Raw genomic sequence first — 19,790 nt, 5'->3', positions numbered from 1 at the left:
TAGATTAGTACTCTTGCTAAATTTTGGATTTTCATTAATTTTGTATTCTATAGACTTAGTAAAATACAGTTTTTGTAAAATTTTCAGCTCTTTTAGAAATCATTGTAAATAAATATTCTGCCTAATTAGGAATTAGGATTTATTGTGCTAAATAAATGAGTTAAAATGGTGGTTGAGCTCAGGCAAACATGTATGATCTCAGGTAAATAAATTATTCTCTAATATGTACCACCCATTATATACATAAACTACTAATCTCAATTAAGCCAGACACAAGTTATTTGAGGCTGGACATAGCCCAGTTTTACAACTGATGAAGTGATGGAGTCTGGATATGACTTTAATATACTTTTGTCTTTACTATCTTGAGGGATTTGTACATACTTTAATGGTTTTCAGACAGTGCTGCAAGACTCCGCAGTCTTTGGGGGTTTGGTATTCAGGCACCAACCTTCACTCATTTTAAGCATTTGGGTTCCCTGGTATGTTTGGAGGAGTTTCTCTGCATAAAATGTTTGAAGTCTCCTGTTCTAGAAACCCAGGATCTTGGTAGAATGAATACATGTTAGACTATAAAAAAGCACAGGCAATAGTAATTTGCCCCAGGGGCAGACAGTATCTATTTTCAATTATATTTTTCTTCTTACAGATGTTTTGTGCAGCCTAATATTAAAATGAGTTTGAGGCGATTGAATACAGTATTTATAGGGTGGGAAAGTGATTAGAGTTGAAGTTTGTTGTTGAAAGTTGGTAATGTACAATTCCCTGCATTGGGTTCACTCACTGCCAGGTCTTGGTAAGTTTAAAGGCTTCCCTCAGCATGATGTAATGACAGGTTAAACTCGAGCTGATGCAATGCATATCTGAGGCTCACAGGACTTTATGGGGCAAGGGTAATGCTTGTTTAAAAACAAAACAAGCTACTCTTAAGTTTAATGGGGCCATTTAAGATGGCTTTCCCAGAGTGGGAAGAAAATATAATCTCGATTTGGAGGTTCAAGTAACAAGTTTAATGCGTCTTTAGTGTTTACTACTCTCACTGCAAAAGTCTTTTCACAGAAAGGCGGGGGAAGTATAAATTATGCTGCCAATAGGGGAAGAAATGAAGTGAGTTAGAATTGAGGAAATATAGTAGTTTGGTAAAACTGTCGTTATTTGGTAAATACTGTAGGATGAACTAGGAGGAATACGAAGAATGCTTTTACTGTGTGAAAACGTGAGTTTTCAGGATTCACTTGGAGGGTGCACTTCAACAGTGTTTGTCCGGCCACATTCCTTATTCCCTGGGTAGTTCTTTAAATAAATTGCTGATACTCAACCGTTTCGACCAACAAAAACCAGGCTCTCCCTAAACTTCAGTTGGTGGAAATGCTGAGGACTGAGGTGGCTGGCCTGGTTGGAGCTGGGGAGCTGTGGGCCGCCCTTGGATGTGGGCGGGGCCCTGGGCATGGCCCCACCCTCCTGCGCCACCCCGCCCCCGCACAAGGAAGCCGCCGGCCGCCGCCCTGGGCGCGGCAAGCCCTGGGCCGGCCTGGGTTCCCGGAGTTGGAGCCGGCTTTCCCAGCTGTGGCCCGGTTACCAATGGCTCTCCCTGTGGCTGCAGCAGCTTCGGCGGCAGGAGTGCCCTTCCAGAGCTTGCTCCAAGTGCACTCCGGCTCCTTGAGCCAGCGCCGTGCACTCTGCAGCTCCGGCCCGTCACCCGCGTTTAGTGGGAGCGCAGTCAGTGGAGCAGGGGAAGACAAACTTGTGAAATGGACGAAAGCTTAGGCTGCTGCAGAGGACAGCTCGGCCATAGCTCCGAGTTTTGGAGTCAGGCGAATTTGAGCTCACAGGGAGGTGTGGTCGCCTCCTGAGGACTGAAGGCCTTCATTTTTCCACCTTTGTAGCCTGTGCTTCCGAATGAGTGTTTTAAGAAGTCCGACCTCACAGTCTTCTGAGCTTAAGAACAGGAGGGGGCAAGGAAGGACTTTTGTTACAGATTGTCCGTTGCTGCTTGGGGAAACGCAATGCGCTGCCTGACTTCTCATGACGGGAAAGCCTGCCTTACCCTTTTTGTACTCCTGGAGGGGAGTCTTGCTCACATGTTTACCCGCGGCTAGGACAAGGAAGAGAAAAGGTATTGATGTGAAAAGACTGGGTTCCTGAAACTGAAACTTGAAAGCTGTAAATCAGTGAAATCTGGTTAAAGGAATGGCCGCAGCATAATTTACCTCTTTCCGAGTATGGCAGTGGTGATGTTTCATTTAAGCTGCTATACTTTTCTCTTTAAATCACCTTCAGGTTCTGTCATGACCTGGGCCGTTCTTGGTTCCTGTTGCAGGGCTGCTGTATGATTGGGATTCCTTCTCTGGGTCAAGAAGGAGCTGGCTTCCACCGTTGAAGCTTTGGAAGGTTTTAGCAGTTGCTATCCTTTAATACCTCCATTCATGGGAAATAACTGTCTGCATTTCATTTGTTTTTCACATTTTTAATAGGAATTAAAGTATGCTTTCTACAATGTTTGTAAAGTAATTTTATCATGTAAGCTTGAGCTATTGTGATGATAAATGTTTTGCCAGGTTAAGGAATTGAACAAGTGTTTTTTTTTTTTTTTTGCTCAGTAGCTGTATTATGTTAAATACTAACTGAGCTCACTGCCTTTTGTTGTAAATAGGTGTTTGGTTTAGTAATTTGAAAGGTAATTGGGGGCTTAGACTATGCCCAAAGAGCCTCTTTTGCATTATTGTGTTGCTCACTTAAGTGAGCAGCATATAATGGACTACTCAATAGGCACAGAGCATACAAGAAGGTGTTTTGGGTAGTGCTCAGCCCATTGTTTTACAAGTGACATAAAATGGATAGCTCATCATACACCCAAAGAATTTATACAGAGGGACACTGGATTATAGGAGAGCTCCTTTATAGTCCTTTTGTCAGAACAGCTGGATTACTTCAGGTGATGCAAGTTGATTCATGTTTTCCTAGGCCTGTAGGATGAGCCACATTATGATGGAATTCAGTTATACTTTGTGTGTGTCTGGTGTTAGGGACCAAATCCAGGGCCTCACACATGCTAGATAATTGTCAGTGTTGTCACCACACTTGTTTCCCTTTAGGATATTTCTTTTAGTCACAAATGAATGAATTTTTTCACACCCCTCTCCCCATTTACAGTGTCTGTTGGTAACCACTTGAATAATCAGTAACCCAAATTGTGTTTACCTGTTCAAATTTGTAATTACCATTGTTTCTTCAAAGTTCTTTGCCACAGATTAATGATTGTAATTGAGAGAAAACATTAAATATGAAACATAAATTTTTTGAAGAAACATACCTTAGTATAGTAGTTGCTGGGAGTAGTACACTCTTAGAATACCAACAGACTGATTGATCTTGAATCACTCCTAAGACAAATGATGACCTGCCATATCCCAGCAGAGGTAGATTCTTGGAAAAGGTACCCTGTTTTGTGTATATTTGATTCATCCTGACCAGTTAGTTACATTATTGATCATCTCTTCCAGATGACATTTATCTGAAAAGTGATGTTTGTTATTCTCCTGATGACTGTTTCAGCTACACTGTAAACCCCAGGGTATAAGGAACTCATTACCTGTTGACTCCATCCCTCATTCCCCGTGTTGTGTGTCTCTCTGTGGTGTTTTATCATCATCCTCCTTTTTTTCCTCCACCCGCTTTTTCTGATTCTTCTTTCCTCTTGTACATTGTATCTGACTTATGTTGTGGAATGGAAATAGAATAGAATGAAGTACTTTTTCTAAATACTAGACTAACAATTTTTATTTAAGGATGACTCTCCATTTCCCAAGTCTTTCCTAACATTTGAGGTGGGCAAAGATCAGTAGGAAGCAGTACTTAGCTGATGTTAGCATTTTGTGAAAGATGTAATAGATGAAGGTGGATAATGAAATGGCAGCAGGCTCTTCCCCTAGTGATGCCTTGTACCCCACTCCCAAAATATACTTGTAGAGAAGATGCTGTTCACCACTAGGGAGAGTCAACCTGATGATCTTTGGCATATGAACCTTATAGCTGATTCAGAATTGGAAAGAGACGGCTTTAGGGACTCTGAGAGGACAAAATCAAATCCAAACATTTGAATATACTTAAGGTCCTATATTATATACAGGTCTCTTAGTTGTTTATGGTTCAGTTTCTCTTTTAGCTTTTCTTATTATATATACTCTATCCAAAGATAATTTTTAGTATTTTTACTTTAAAAGGAATTTAAAATATGCTCTGAAATATTTTGAAAAGGCTTTGTCAGTGTTTAACTCCTAATAACAGATGCACATTTAATAATTTATTTGTTTTTATATATGCTTTAAAAAATATCTTTGGTTGTAAATGGACACAATTCAATACCTTCAATTAATTTTTATGTGGTGCTGAGGATCGAGCCCAGTTTCTCACACATGCTAGGCAAATGCTCTAGTACTGAGCCACAATCCTAGCCCCTATATATGCTTTTTAAACCCTAGTTTATTCCTTTATCTCTTTGCTCACAGTGAATTTTGCATGAAACTTCAAAGTTTTTCTGGCATGTAAACATTATTTATAAAACATAAGTTGTAATTATTCTTCCATTTATTTTTTTATTTTTTATTTCAGAGATGAGCCGTCAGACTGCTACAGCATTACCTACTGGTACCTCAAAGTGTCCACCATCCCAGAGGGTGCCTGCCCTGACTGGCACGACTGCATCCAACAATGACTTGGCGAGTCTTTTTGAGTGTCCTGTCTGCTTTGACTATGTGTTACCACCCATTCTTCAATGTCAGAGTGGTCATCTTGTTTGTAGCAACTGTCGCCCGAAGCTCACATGTTGTCCAACTTGCCGGGGCCCGTTGGGATCCATTCGCAACTTGGCTATGGAGAAAGTGGCCAATTCAGTACTTTTCCCTTGTAAATATGCCTCTTCTGGATGTGAAATAACTCTGCCACATACAGAAAAAGCAGACCACGAAGAGCTCTGTGAGTTTAGGCCTTATTCCTGCCCATGCCCTGGTGCTTCCTGTAAGTGGCAAGGCTCTTTGGATGCTGTAATGCCCCATCTGATGCATCAGCACAAGTCCATTACAACCCTACAGGGAGAGGATATAGTTTTCCTTGCTACAGACATTAATCTTCCTGGTGCTGTTGACTGGGTGATGATGCAGTCCTGTTTTGGCTTTCACTTCATGTTAGTCTTGGAGAAACAGGAAAAATACGATGGTCACCAGCAATTCTTCGCAATTGTACAGCTGATAGGAACACGCAAGCAAGCTGAAAATTTTGCTTATCGACTTGAGCTAAATGGTCATAGGCGGCGATTGACTTGGGAAGCGACTCCTCGATCTATTCATGAGGGAATTGCAACAGCCATTATGAATAGTGACTGCCTAGTCTTTGACACCAGCATTGCACAGCTTTTTGCAGAAAACGGCAATTTAGGCATCAATGTAACTATTTCCATGTGTTGAAACGGCAATCAAACATTTTCTGGCCAGTGTTTAAAACTGTTGCATTCAATTTCACAGGAGAATAAGGCACCCATCTGCCTACCAACCTGAAACTCTTTTGGTAGGTGGAAGCTAGACACATGAAGGTAAATAAAAAGAAAGGCTGTTAAATACAGGAAACAGTTGCATGTAGTAACACTAATATATTTAAAAATAAGTCAACAGTAAACCACTGAAAAAATATATATATACACCCAAGATGGGCATCTTTTGTATTAAGAGAGCAAGCATTGTAAAATAATTCTGACTTTTGTGTTTGTTGTAGATTGATTGTATTGTTGAAAATATTGGGTTTTTTGTTTTGTTTTTGTTCTTTTTTGCGTGTGTGTGTGTGTGTGTGTGTGTGTGTGTGTGTGTGTTTAACTGACAAGCCATCTGAGTGGTCTTGGGCCACTGCTTCTCCCTTTGTGAGTCAATACATAGTGCTGCTGGTTGTTTTCTTTTCTTTTTTTTTTTTGGCTGTGTGTGTGCATTTGCTAATTTTTATTAATTCTAGTTTTTCATTAAATAAATTTGACTTTCTTTTCTGTAATTTCAGGTTTTTCCTCACTTTTTTTTGTACCTTTTTAAAGTGAGTGTCTTTTTGATATGCGTAATTGTTTATGGTAAAGTTTGTGTTCAATACATATTTTTCCCCTCATTAATCAGTTTTTTAGAAATATTTTAAATTCAGCTATTTTGTGAAGATATGAGTCCCAGAAAGGAAAGGTTACGTCAAAGAAAAATTATCAAAAACTATTTAAAGCAACTGTAAGGTAGTCTCTTTCTCTTCTTTCATCCTCTTTTCCAGTCGAGTCATACCTTCCAGCTTACTCTGAAAAGTTAGGGAATATATTCTGATTTATATAAATACTGAAAAAAATCAGGCTTTTTTCCTTCTCAAATATCTTGGACAAATCACATGTTTAGAAATTTGTTCTTGTATTTACTGGTTTTGCAGAAGAAGGCATCATCATACACAGTATTTGTAATTAAGAGCAAATCATTTGTTTAAAAAAAAGGCAGTTTGCAAAAAAAAATATGTTTTTGGTCTTTTATAATTCTCATTAAAAGATTATCTGGCAAATTAAAAAAATCTTAATGTGTCTGCTTCAGCTGTAAGTGTGGTCAAGTCCAGAGTCATTTTCCTGTTCCATTTTGTGCTTTAATTATACAGCAGAAAATACTGTGCTGTCACTCTGAAGTGTGGCAGAGTTTTATTCTAAGTGCAGCAGGAGCCAGGCATGTGGCCTTTGGACTGCCCCTGGCTCCCCTAACCCCCCCCCCCCATATTTTGATTTTCCACAAGGAAATCCATAGAATTCAGGAGAAAGATTGACTAAAATTTTTAGCTGATCACTTTTGTCCCCTGAAAAACAGAAATTAGTTTTTGGTATTTCATAGCTCTGCTGGTTAAGTATCTTGGCTCTGCTCCACTTATAGCTGTATGACCTTGGGCCCTAGTTTCCTAATGTCTAAAAAGGGGTTACATCCTAATAGCTACCTCACAGGGTTAAATAAGACACAGTAAAGCTACCCGATCAATGCTTTGTACATATTGTTGCTGGGATTATTAATTTTTTTAAAAAACTCTTGGTACTTTATAATCATTGTTTCATTAAAAACCTCAGGTTTTGCCTGGTGTGGTGGTGCAGGCCTGTAATCCCAGTGACTTGGGAGACTGAGGCAGAAGGATTGCAGTACTTGGCAAAACCCTGTCTCAAAGTATAAAATAAGAGGAGGACTGGGGATGTGGTTCAATGTTTAGGCACTCCTGGGTTCAATCCCTAGTATTAAAAAATAAGCCCTCAGTTTTTACTAATTCAAGTAAATTTAGGTAAATTTTGTGTATGTTTGACAACTAGCTAGTAAAGCTGACATTTTTATATTTTATGTTTCAGTCATCATTCTACTTTTGGTCTGCAGTGATGAGCTCTAAAGCCACATTGCTTTGGTCCATTTGAAAATTGCTCTTGTTCTTGAATTGTTATAATAATGAATGGTTTCTATTAATTTCCCTACCCCTTCTTTGGGTGTTGTCTTTCACATTTTATGGGTAGATGTAGGTAATATTCTATTATTTTGCTTTTATATACTTTTTTTTTTTTCCTCATGATTTTGGGGATCAAACCCAAGGTAGGTAAGTGCTGTACCACTGAGCTACAATCCCCAGCCTGATCTATATTTTTCGACTAGAAATTGTCCTATTGGATGGACATGGACCGGGTTTAGTGTGTTAGTGATCATTGGAAAGCCTTTTTTTCCTTTTGCTTTGATTTTTATTATGTATTATGTTTTTTTTTAACACCCACATTTCTGCAAACTAAATTTTCATAAGTGGCTATAGATTGCTTAGCTCTCAAATAGTAGTGTGTGTTCCCTCCACACAAGAGCTCTTTTTATATCCAGGAATCTAGAGATAGGATTATATTATTCAGATTCCTGAGGAAGAATTGGTAAGTAATCCAAATTATAAAAACTGAATGAAACTACACTATACCTGGGGTCAGTCTGTGACTGCTGACAAAAGTTAAGATCAGAATATAACACAATGAGTAGAAGGTATGAATAACCACCTGGCACTGTGGTTATCTGTATGGGTTATACAAGGAAGGTAGACAGTGTTAACAGATTGAACATTGTGGAGGTTCAGAGTACCAAGGATTACCTGGTGATTTACTGTAAAATAGATCATTTACCAAGAAAATTTCACATTATCTAAGTGTGGCATCATGCAGATTAAATTGTTTGATACTTACCAAGCACCTAGTAAAATCTGGTGGCATACATTATTGGGCTCTTAACTGCCTGAACTGACTTTTATTTAATATCTGTCAGGTTCTTCTGTAAAATGATCTAATGGTATCTACTGGTGTAAGTGAATGAGGTGGGGCTTATCATTAGGCCTGGATCTGTAGCCCAGTGTCTTGCTTAGCTACACATTTTCCCCATCTTTATACAGATTTAAGCAATTTCTTTACATTTTAGTTGTAATGTTCGGAGGCCTTTCTAAATTCTGAGATGCATTAACAAATTTGTAGAAATTAATGTAAACAGTGGTATGAAAGAATGCTGGATTTTGTAAAGCCAACGTTTTGACAGGCTTGCACTATTATGTAAAGACTAGAATTTAGCCTGAAAAATTTCAGTTCCCTGGAAATGTGCTGATAATATTAGATTTGAATTTATTTGACATTTTTTAGTAACACTAAATAGATTGAATAACTATTCTTTAGTTCGTTAAGTACAGACTATAGTATGTTTCAAATAAGTGAATTTTTATTGCGAATAAAGCTTTTCTTAGAATTAAAATTACTTTGATAAAACTGTTTTAAAACCTCAATGACCAGTTGTTTATTTATTCAGATATTTCCAATATTTCCTTCCTGTTTTGGTGCTTTTTTAAAAATAAAGAATATGTTCTTTGTAGGATTCACTACATGTTAGTAAAACAAAACAAAATAATGAGTGTTAATATTGGATCATGAATCAAATTGGTGACTGTAGTCTGATTTCTTCTTTTTTTTCTTTAATACTAAAGTTTTCACAGGGCAAGGCTCAAATACAGCTTTTCATTTTGGCCAAAGTAATGTGAGCTTGAAAATGTTTTTTTCATTAAAGCAAAACAAGACTACATGATGTTTACATCTAATAATCCCACTTAAACTTTGGGTTTTAGAAGGAAATTGACAAAATTAACTTTTGTGACTTAATATCAAAGACTCTTAATAGTAAGGTTTACTTCATTTCAGTAATAAAGGAAAGAAATAAGTCCTTTTAACTGTGGGCAAGTTGATTACCTGACAGGGTGACTTGGGTAGGGGCATGTGTTACCTAGTACTGGAAGCTTGTGGTAGATACTACTACTGACTGTGTCCAGATGGGAATCAAAATCCTCTTACCTGGAGCAACCAAAACCTATCAATTAGAGGTGTTACTGGAAACGAAACTCCTTTGTTTCTAAAGAGGATCTGTGGTATGGTCAGAATGCAATTTTTAAATTTTATTTTTGTGTTGGGGGTGAATCCAGGGCCTTTCAAATGCTTAATAAGCCTGTGCTCTACCATTGAGCTACACCCCCATTCCCATGGAAGTCTTGATTGCTATCAGAAGAAAAGGAAATCATTACATGTTCTAGAACATAACACTGTATGCCCACTACTCGTTTTAAATTTCAGGTGTTTAATATTCACAATCATGGAACCTTACCTATGGTCACATATTTGCCAGATGATAAATATGCAGTCTTTTTCACTGAATTTACAGGTAATCAAGTGATTAAGAATCTCAGCCTCTGATGCATGGTTATTCATGGTAAGGTTTAAACAGGGACCAAAAAATGGGTAGTAAAAACTTACATACTTCTATTAGAAATATAAAATTGATAACCAAGGCCTTAAATCTTTATTTAGTTTTAATACCTTAAGAATTTTAAAAGCCTATGCATTAAAAAACTGGAGTACTGTGGTTAAATACATAGATCCCAAGGTTAACGTTTTCAATATGAAGTCTAGCTTTTTGTCATACAAGGAGGTCTTAGAGTAACAACTAGTAAGCTCTGAGTATCTTGTAAATAAGTGCTAGAAAAAGATACTCAGCTCACAAGTTGTTAGGGAAATTTGAATCAAAATACTATTGTCACACTCATTAGGAAGGCTATTATCAAAGTGTTGGCAATGATGTAGAAAAACTGGAACTTATGTGCATTGCTGGTGGGCATGTCAAATAGAGCAGCCAAGATGGAAAAGAAATTTGGTTAAAAAGTTTGGATTATATGTTTTGTTTGTGGTGCTGTAATAAAATACTGAAGACTAGGTAATTTATAAAAGACAAACTTATTTCTCTCAGATCTGGGGACTGGGCAAGTCCAAGATTAAGGCTCCAATAGCATCTGAGGGCCTGGTCTCTGCTGCCGAGAATGAGTCTTGTTGCTGCTTCTGCACATGGGGGAAGGAACCGAAGGGCAAAAAGAGTCTAGCTGGTTCCCTTGAGCCTTTTTAAAAGTCTACTAAATCCATTTATGAGACAGCCCCTGTGACCTCATCAATTACCAATACTTGGTTAAGTTGTATTTAACCAAGGCATATAGGTTTATGCCTCTTATTAATAGTATCGTGACCAAATTCGGCACTTAAGTTTTGGGGGATGTTCAGGTCACAGCACATAGGAGCCAGCAATTCCGCTTTGGGTAGACACCTGAAAAGCAGCGCATAGCAGGGTTTCCCATGGGTACAGTTTGTGATTTAAAAAAAAAAAATAGCGTGGGCAGCAGTTATACTGTGAATGTCATTGATGTGCCTGAATTGTATATTTAGACATTTAGAAATGGCAGTTTATATTTTGCCCAATTAAAGAGGCAAAGAAACAATAACTCAAATTTCAAACAAACATTGCCTTCCCAACTAACCAACATTGCTAGAGAAAAGTCTCACAAGGGGGAGACTGTCGATTTTCTCAGAGACTTTTTTCAAAAGGGAAGACATGTTTAAAGAGGGCACAGAGGAGTTCCGGATGTTGTACACAAGTTCAAACTGCATATTCAAGACTAAGGAAGAATACAGAGAACCTGAGTTTTACTACATGTTGTTGCCATTCTGGGTGGAATGAGGCAGAGCAATTTGGATGTGGATTAGCTCCCTCTGGTTGCTGAAGGCAAATTAACAGTCCTGGCATGTTTCTTTTATTCCCCTGTGTGAGATGACTGCATAGAAATAAAATTACAGTAGTTGATAAGATAGTCAATGAAGTGTTTTTGAATGTCCTGATGATCTTTGTTTCCCAATGTGTCATAGCAGGCCTTAACTAAGTATTGGGAAACCTTCAGACCTCATTCTGATCCAGAAGTTCCAAAAAAAAAAATTTTTTTGTACTGGGGATTGAACCCAGGGGAGCTTAACCACTAAGCTGCATCCTTAGCCCTTTTTACATTTTGAGACAGGGTCTTGCCAAGTTGCTCAGGCTGTCTTTGAACTCTGCATCCTCCTGCCTCAGCCTTCTGAGCCACTGGGATTACAGGCATGCACCACTGCTCCCAGCTCTCTTTTGTAATATAGTATTTTGATTCTAAAGTCCAATACTGGTTGGTATAATAGTTAAAATTGCTTAATGTTATTTTACATTTAATCTTCACAGTAATAGTGTAGTAGGTACCACTACTTACATTTCACAGATTCGAAAAGGAAGATAACAAAAAGTTTACACAGCTAGAGCCTGCCTTCATAGTTACCCACTACCCTGGACTGAACACAGAAGATAGGGATGGGAAGTAGACAGACTTTGGAATTGGCACAAGCAAACTAACAGAAGTGAATTGCAGAAGACAGAATTTGAAGCCTTTTTTCTGAAAAACTATTCCTCAAGAGGGATAAATGTGTCTCTCTCTGAAGACTGAACTTTCCTGAGACTATAGGCACTCAGGGCCAGGATGTTTGTTTTCCACAAGGACAAATAGTTGGCTATATTTTTCATCTTTGCAAGTTCCCCCTTCTAAGTGATTGGTTCTAGGATCCAATAAAGCCTTCAGGTGAGTCTGCTGAGGTAATGGTTTACACCAATGGTTCCTGAAGTTGACTGTCAGAATTACCTGGAGGGCCCCATGTCCCCAGAGTTTGAGTCAGGTCTGAACTGGCTCTGAGAATTTTTATTTCTAACAAGTTCTCAGGTAATACAGATGCTTGGGTTCTGTGGACTATACTGAGGACTATGGATTTTATTAACAGATCATGTTTTCATAATAAACATTAGCCACTAGTTGAATGAGGTTCATTACTCTTATGATTACTCTTATTGATGTGAATAAAAACGAACTTGTCAGTCGCTTTCAGTACTTCCAAACATTAAATTCTAACAAGTTAAGTTTGGGGCCTATAACTTGCTATTTACAAGACCAGGTCTGGTCTTGACAGTAAAGCCACCGTCAAAAGCTGCATTAAGAACTTCATCCAGGCAGCTTGCTGTGACAAAACTTAAATCCTGTCGTACATTGCTTGGGATTTCTTCAAGGTCCTTCTCATTCCTCTGAGGAATAATGATTTGCTTTAATCCTGCTCTGTGTGCTGCCAGAACTTTGTCTTTAATTCCACCCACCTGTAAGGAGAGAAAACACTTTTTAAGGTTTGTGATTACCCTCAAGCTGTGAAAGAAACTGATCCAACTTTTTTTCACTGAATATAATTAAGACATCTGAACCATCTTCCATTTTAATAGAATAAGCTAGGAAGCCATTAAGAAGGTTTTAAAAAAAGTGACCTTTTTCTTTCTGTTACATTGAATTGTTTTAAATGAGAGAAAATCTAAATTTTTGATAGGGGTGGGTGGGTACCTCATTTATCAACAATTCCTTTTTTATGGCCAAGGTTAACATACTCCATTTTGTAATAACACCAATCTTCAGGTTTATTCTGAAAAACTATATATAGCATTATTTTGACCATAAATACTGTTCTTAGTAAATGGATAAATGTTTGAAGACATAACTATACTTGATTTAAATATCACACAATGTAACATGTCAAACGTGGTATCCCATTAATATGTATAATTTTCATATCTTTATGTTAAAAGTGAAATTAAGGGGCTGGGGATATAACTCAGTTGGTAGAGTGCTTGCTTCGTATGCACAAGGCCCTGGGTTCAATCCTCAGCAACACACACACACAAAAGATGTGATTGCCAAAGGAGGAAAAATAATTTAGAAATGTTGCTACAGAGCTTAGTAAACCAAGACCTCTGTGTCACACTTCATGAAGAAAATATACCTCTAAGCTATTTAGGCAGTTTTAAAATAGATCCACAATCAATGGTCCCTTCACAAAAGATGGAGTCTTAATTCCCCTCCCTTTGAATGTAGGCCAGGCTTTATGACTCTTTTACAAGAATATAGAGTGTGGTGGGAGTGATGCTATATAACTTTCAAGGTTAAGTCATTAAAAAAAAAAAAAAAAAAAAAGCACTTGTACTTGGATAGATCTCTGATCACATCCCCCAGAGCTAGGCAGCAAGTCACCATGTCTGAGGTCACCCACACAGCTTATAGAAAAGCCTGTAAGGTGGGGATCTGGGGTCTTCTGCCAACACGAGACCTAATTTGCTAGACATGTGCATGAGCTACCTTAGAAACAGATCTAGCCTTATTGACGGTAAGATGAGAGACCTTGAGCCAGAAAAAAGTGGCCAAGCCTCTCCTGAATTCCTGAGCCATGGGAATTTTAGAATAAAAAATACTATTGTTTAGGGGTGATGTATTATACAGCAAAAGATAACAGAGCTCTCGGTCACACCACCTACAACAGGTAATCCTAGAGACTGCACTGGGAGCTCTCCAGCCATCTGCTCTATCAGGCCTTCCTGCACCACTGTCACCTTCCCCTCATGATTCTACCCCACTGCCGTCCTCTGAAGTTTCTTTCATGCCACCAGAAGTACACTCAAAAGTACCTTCTTCAAAAAGTATGTAAGATAAACGGATTCCATTTGCACAAAGGAAAAAGTCTATTTTGCTTTCATACTTCATAGTAAGGCCACGGACACAAGACTAAATTTGAAATAATTTTCACTCAGTTTTAAAGGTACTACACATCCACTGTCACTTATGACACCTTTATCCTTAGTGATCTGCAAAGCCAAGAGGATGACATCTTCCTGTTTGGTACAGGTCCTTCAATCTGAAGATACCTTCAATTGGGGGAATGTTTCATTTTTTCCTTTGACAATTTGTTTAATTCCACTTTCTTCTTTGCCATAATATTACTATTAGGTGCTGGAGATCTCAGATTGTTTTTAACTATAATTTTCACTTTGTGTGTGGGGATGGGGTGGGGAGGGGGTTCAGGAGGGAGACTGGGGATTAAATGTAGGGACACTGAGCTACATCCCCAGCTCTTTTTTGTATTTTGAGACAGGGTTTCAATAAATTGTCCAGGCTGACCTGGAACTTGAGATCCTCCTACCTCAGCCACCTAAGTAGCTAGGATTACAGGTGTGTGCCACCATGCCCAGTCTAGTTTTTTTCAGAGTAGTTCTTCAGCCAGTTCTAAGTCTGGACTTTTAAATCTGACAGCTTTGTCTTCTGTTCTTAAATTGTTTTCTTCAGCCTTAGCAGGTCTTTTAAATGTCACTGCTTTCCTTATGTCTCTTTGTAATAGTTTAAAACTGAAGGCTCCTCAGTTAGACACGGGGAAGCCTTTACATACGTGCATTGTTATTTGCTCTTGAGGGGAGGGAACCATCCATGTAGGAGGCCTATTTGTTCTATAGAGATTTCAGTGACTTTCTTGTTCTCTTGATCTGCATCTTTTGGCTCTGAATGAGGCTTTAATTGGATTTCTGCTGGGAGGTGTCTCTACTTCCAATTCTGATTCATAAGCCAGGACACATCTATCTCCCCAGAAGTTGGGTGAATTGTCAGTTTATCACACCACTGGTTTTTGAGTATTATAATTTACTCTCCTTTATTCCTTGCTTAGTAGTCTACCATGGACCAGGAGACCAAAGTAAGAGTTTGTGGTCAATAAAGCCCCTCTCATTTCCTTTAGTAGCTCAGCTAATATGAACTACCACTTTATAGTATGAACTATAATAGCTGTTGGTTAAGGAAAAGAAAAGAGATGAGTGATTCTTTTTTAATTGAATATAGATATACAAATACACCATCATAACAGTTTAGAATATTACTTAATTGAACTTTTAAAAATTGAGCAACAGAGAGCATTTCTAATTGGTTGTTTTGTTGTTGGGGAATGAATCCAGAGGCCTTCTACCATTGAGCTACATCCTCAGTACTTTTTATTTTGAGACAGGGTATGGGTAAGTTGCTTTGGGCCTTCTAAATTGCCACGGCTGGCCTTGAACTTGCAGCCCTCCTGTCTCAGCTTCCATAATTACTGGGATTACAGGCAGGCGCCACCACACCTGGCAATTCTATGATCTATTTTCAGCATTACTTCATTAAAGAAGGAGTTTCTCAGAGTAAAGAACATTTCTTTCTCCTCTCAATTTGCTATGAACCTGCCAAAAGTTTGTTATAGACTGATAGTGATAAATAATCACTTAAAACCCTAAATACTTCCTCAAATTCTATGCATTTTACCAGTGTTTTTAAATAGTTTAAAATAGGGATGGGAGTTCCAAGACCCAACAAGTATAGAACTTTTTAAAAATTAGATATGGTTAATCCTTAAGTCAGTTTCAATTTTATAGTGGTTGTTTTTTTTTAATTCTATTAACCAAATCTAAGATTTCTATAAGTGGATGGGCAATCTTAAAGGAACTTCAAAAGGTAAGAACTGGGTTTAAAGCTTAAAAACAACTATCCTATATCATACATGCACAACAGATTTAACAATAGTTAACTAAGAGTGTAAATCTTCATGTGAACTGGTGATATTTCTGATGACCACACTTAAGTCTTTTAGATGGGAGAACATGAGGAAAATTATAAGATGTTTTGTTTTCTTAATCAAAAGTTTAAAATGATTAATTATAGGTATAAAAATTTAATGTATGCTTAAACCAAAGTGTTTCCAAAAAAAATCAAACCACTATTAATTTAAATTTTAAATGAATTTCAAGCCATATAAGTAGTTTTTCCATACTTACTGGAAGAACAAGACCTCTTAGTGTAATTTCTCCAGTCATGGCTACATCTGAACGTACCAACCGCCCACTAAAAAGTGAGGCGAGACAGGTTACTATGGTAACACCAGCAGATGGTCCATCTTTTGTGACAGCTCCAGCTGGGAAGTGCAGATGGATGTCTGTGTTGTCAAGAAGATCAAAACTTCCAAAAGCTTTAAAAAGGAAAAAACGATTTTAATGTAGAAAAATTGAACCTGTTTTCTTTTTCTCCTAAAAAAGAAAATCAGACAAAAATGAATGTTTTGGGTAAATGAATCCTTCAAAATATTAATGAATAGTACAATTAGAGTGAAGGTCTGGAAGAATAGATTTATTCTATTCTAAGTAAGATTCAAAACAAAGCAAAATAAAACAGACCTTTTGAATTAGTTTCTAGTTCAGTCCTAAAAATAGGTACTAGGATCCCTATAGGGGTTCAAAAACATAGTTCTGTACTTTACTGAATGGTGGAAGTGATAATTTAAAGCTCATCTTAATCTTTGTTATAGAATTGTGAGATGCCTCCTGGATCATGATTTGAAGGTGGTTCTTCCTTCACAGCTGTATCCCAAGTATTGCAAGCCACGTACCATTAGTCAGATGGTATTTCTTTGCATTGCTGCGGAGCCAGCTAATAGCAAGATGGGCAGACTCCTTCATGACATCCCCTAGCTGGCCAGTCAGTGTTAACTGACCTTCACCATCCATTCGACTTGCCTCCACAAACATGATTTTCCCACCTAAGGGAGTCCAAGCCAAACCTATTGCCACTCCTGGTTGATTCAAACGCTCAGATACCTTGAAAGAAAGAAGAAAACAATCAGTTATGCCAAGAAGTGCCAAGTTATTTTCAGACTAACAAAATCGTGCTATCCTGCAGGGGTCTGCTTTTACCATAGAAGACTTAAGTTATATATCTCAATATACTTATTACCCAGCATGATTCTGAGTCATACTTATCACTTTCTGGCTTTCTGCCAGAAGAAATACCTAAACTTCCTCTTTGGCATTTATCAGAAGTAATCTGACCTAAAAATATGTGTGAATAACTTTGCTTTTTAAGAATCAGATCTAGTTATATGTATTCTAATTTTCAAGAAGCCCAGCAGTCTTCTCTATTGAAATTTCTTTATTAGGCTGTACACACATGCATGTGCACACACACTCTCTCACTCCAGAACCTAACTTCACTGTAGGTAATGATGAATCTGAGGAAATAGAAACCCTCTTATTAACACATATTTAGGAAGTATTGGCTCCATGGATCAAGTGTGAAGGTCTATATTACCCCTACATTTTATTTCTCTAACACTTACCTTTACTTTCTTTCTTATTGCTGCAGAGATACTGTAAAATACCCATTAGTGATATCTTGAGTTTGTTCTTACTGACTGGAATTCATTGTGCTGCCTGGCTGCCATTTTAAAACGAATGTGCTGCTCACCCACGTGATAGGCTATATAGGTTAACACACTGAAGTTAAGGAAACACAAAGCAACAGCTAAAAGACAGCAATATTAACTTATACCGTATCTCTTGAACCTGTGAATTTCTTATCCTATGGAAGTAATTCATGGGAGAGGAACCAAGCACTATGTCCACCAAGCACTATTCTCACTAAGGAACAGTAATGTCTATAGTGTGGGTTTCTAGTTAGAGGATGGATTGCTGCTGCTTATTCCTTTTCCAATGGGCTTGGACAGTGAAAGTCTTCTTTTTAAAGTTTACTCTAGCTGGGTACAGTGGTGCATGCCTGTAATTCCAGTGGCTGGGAGGCTGAGGCAGAGAATTGCAAGTTCAAGGCTAGCCTGAGCAACTGATCAAGAACCTGTTTCAAAATTAAAAAAAAAAAAAAAGGGTGGGGGACTGGGGATGTGGATCAGTGGGTAAGCACCCCCTGGGTTCAGTTCCTGATTAAAAAAAAATAATTTGCATTAACTTCACAGGATAGGTTAGAGCATCAGCTGAATTGGTGCTAGACTATAGATCGCAGTTCTCTCTGACTTTGGCACTTGCAATGTTCTAGATTTATGAGGGGGGGGGAAGGGAGGGAGGAGAGAGGAGAGAGAAAAGATGTGCAACTGATTTTTTATGCAAAAAATCAGTACTATTTAAAGTGGTCACTAAATTTGTTTTTTTTCCCCCTTAATATAAAATAAATTTTCTTTACCTGAATGATATCTAATTTGGCTCCTTTCTAGGGTGGGGTTAAACAGTCCTGAAGAAAAATTCTCAATATACTAAATCATGTTTAATATAACAAAAAAGTCATTTGATAGACAAGAAAAATCATTTTCTTAGAGCTGAATCCTCAACTTATTTGTCAAACAATACTGAAAGGATCCCCAAAGAAGCAGTGGTGTGATTCTCCTTGATCATAATGTTGCTTCAAGAAACCAAGTCAGCGGGGGGAAAGAAGGATGGTATTTTTATGTAAAGCCTTGACCCAGTGTCTAAGAATATAATTGTATTTAGATCTTGTTATTGCTCCAGTGCATAGGAATTGTGTAAAGTGTTAAAGCAACTGTATATGTTTAAATTGTGTGTGTTGAAGATTAGGAAAAAAGATAATGGTTATTTTTCCTAAATGAAATAACTTTCTTCTCTCCACCAAATTCTTTTCTAAAGTTAATGGCATTTGGGTCAAGGTTTTTATTAAAAGCTACATTTTATAACACTGGCACCCCCCAAAAAAGTAGTTTTAAGCTTGAAAAAAAATTAAAAAAAAAAAGAAACCAAGCCGGTTTTCCCATACTCATCATCTGCTGGAGAGTCTTGGTTCTTTGGGCAGAAATGATTGAGAGGCTTTTAACTGGAAGAGGATATTAGGGTTCTATCTGAAGTGTGAGGAGTAAAGATTTGTTCCCAGGATGTAGGCTCCCTATTTACCTCTCTTATTGTTTCTTTTGCTGAGAAAAAACCAGAGTATACAAAGAACTAAAAAAATTAAACAATAAGAAAACAAATAACTCAATCAACAAATGGGCCAAGGACCTGAACAGACACTTCTCAGAGGAGGACATACAGTCAATCAACAAGTACATGAAAAAATGCTCACCATCTCTAGCAGTCAGAGAAATGCAAATCAAAACCACCCTAAGATACCATCTCACTCCAGTAACAGCCATTATGAAGTGAAACAACAACAAGTGCTGACGAGGATGTGGGGAAAAGGGTACACTTGTACATTGCTGGTGGGACTGCAAATTGGTGCAGCCAATTTGGAAAGCAGTATGGAGATTTCTTGGAAAGCTGGGAATGGAACCACCATTTGACCCAGCTATTCCCCTTCTTGGTCTATTCCCTAAAGACCTAAAAAGAGCATACTACAGGGACACTGCTACATCCATGTTCATAGCAGCACAATTCACAATGGCAAGACTGTGGAACCAACCTAGATGCTCTTCAATAGACGAATGGATAAAAAAAAAATGTGGCATTTATACACAATGGAGTATTACTCTGCATTAAAAAATGACAAAATCATAGAATTTGCAGGGAAATGGATGGCATTAGAGCAGATTATGCTAAGTAAAGCTAGACAATCCCTAAAAAACAAATGCCAAATGTTTTCTTTGATATAAGGAGAGTAACTAAGAACAGAGTTGGGAGGAAGAGCATGCGAAGAAGATTAACATTAAACAGGGACGAGAGGTGGGAGGGAAAAGGAGAGAGAAGGGAAATTGCATGTAAATG

At 37.9% G+C, this 19,790-nt stretch overlaps 2 protein-coding genes across 3 annotated transcripts in view; one reads left to right on the top strand and one right to left on the bottom strand.

Moving 5' to 3' along the window:
* Window positions 1–6,033, top strand: part of Siah1 (siah E3 ubiquitin protein ligase 1) — a 29,240-nt gene extending 23,207 nt beyond the window's left edge. Inside the window, exons 1-2 of one of the 2 annotated variants that reach the window (XM_076837796.2) lie at window positions 1,470–2,116; window positions 4,612–6,033. In XM_076837796.2, the coding sequence (XP_076693911.1) occupies window positions 2,026–2,116; window positions 4,612–5,462 (942 nt within the window). In that variant the 5' untranslated portion in view covers window positions 1,470–2,025 and the 3' untranslated portion in view covers window positions 5,463–6,033. Of the gene's footprint in view, window positions 1–1,469; window positions 2,117–4,611 lie in introns of those variants that run through there. The other variant, XM_076837797.2, reaches the window with a different exon arrangement.
* A 6,067-nt stretch (window positions 6,034–12,100) lies between these two features.
* Lonp2 (lon peptidase 2, peroxisomal) overlaps window positions 12,101–19,790 on the bottom strand; it is a 96,505-nt gene continuing 88,815 nt past the window's right edge. Inside the window, exons 13-15 of the mRNA XM_076837795.2 lie at window positions 16,685–16,892; window positions 16,077–16,267; window positions 12,101–12,566 (exon numbers count right to left, since the gene is read on the bottom strand). Of these exons, the coding sequence (XP_076693910.1) occupies window positions 12,345–12,566; window positions 16,077–16,267; window positions 16,685–16,892 (621 nt within the window). The 3' untranslated portion in view covers window positions 12,101–12,344. The remainder of the gene's footprint in view (window positions 12,567–16,076; window positions 16,268–16,684; window positions 16,893–19,790) is intronic.

This window comes from Callospermophilus lateralis, chromosome 18 (assembly GCF_048772815.1).
Source record: "Callospermophilus lateralis isolate mCalLat2 chromosome 18, mCalLat2.hap1, whole genome shotgun sequence".
Taxonomy (NCBI): Eukaryota; Metazoa; Chordata; class Mammalia; order Rodentia; family Sciuridae; genus Callospermophilus; species Callospermophilus lateralis.
This window is presented reverse-complemented; position numbering and strand designations above follow the sequence as displayed.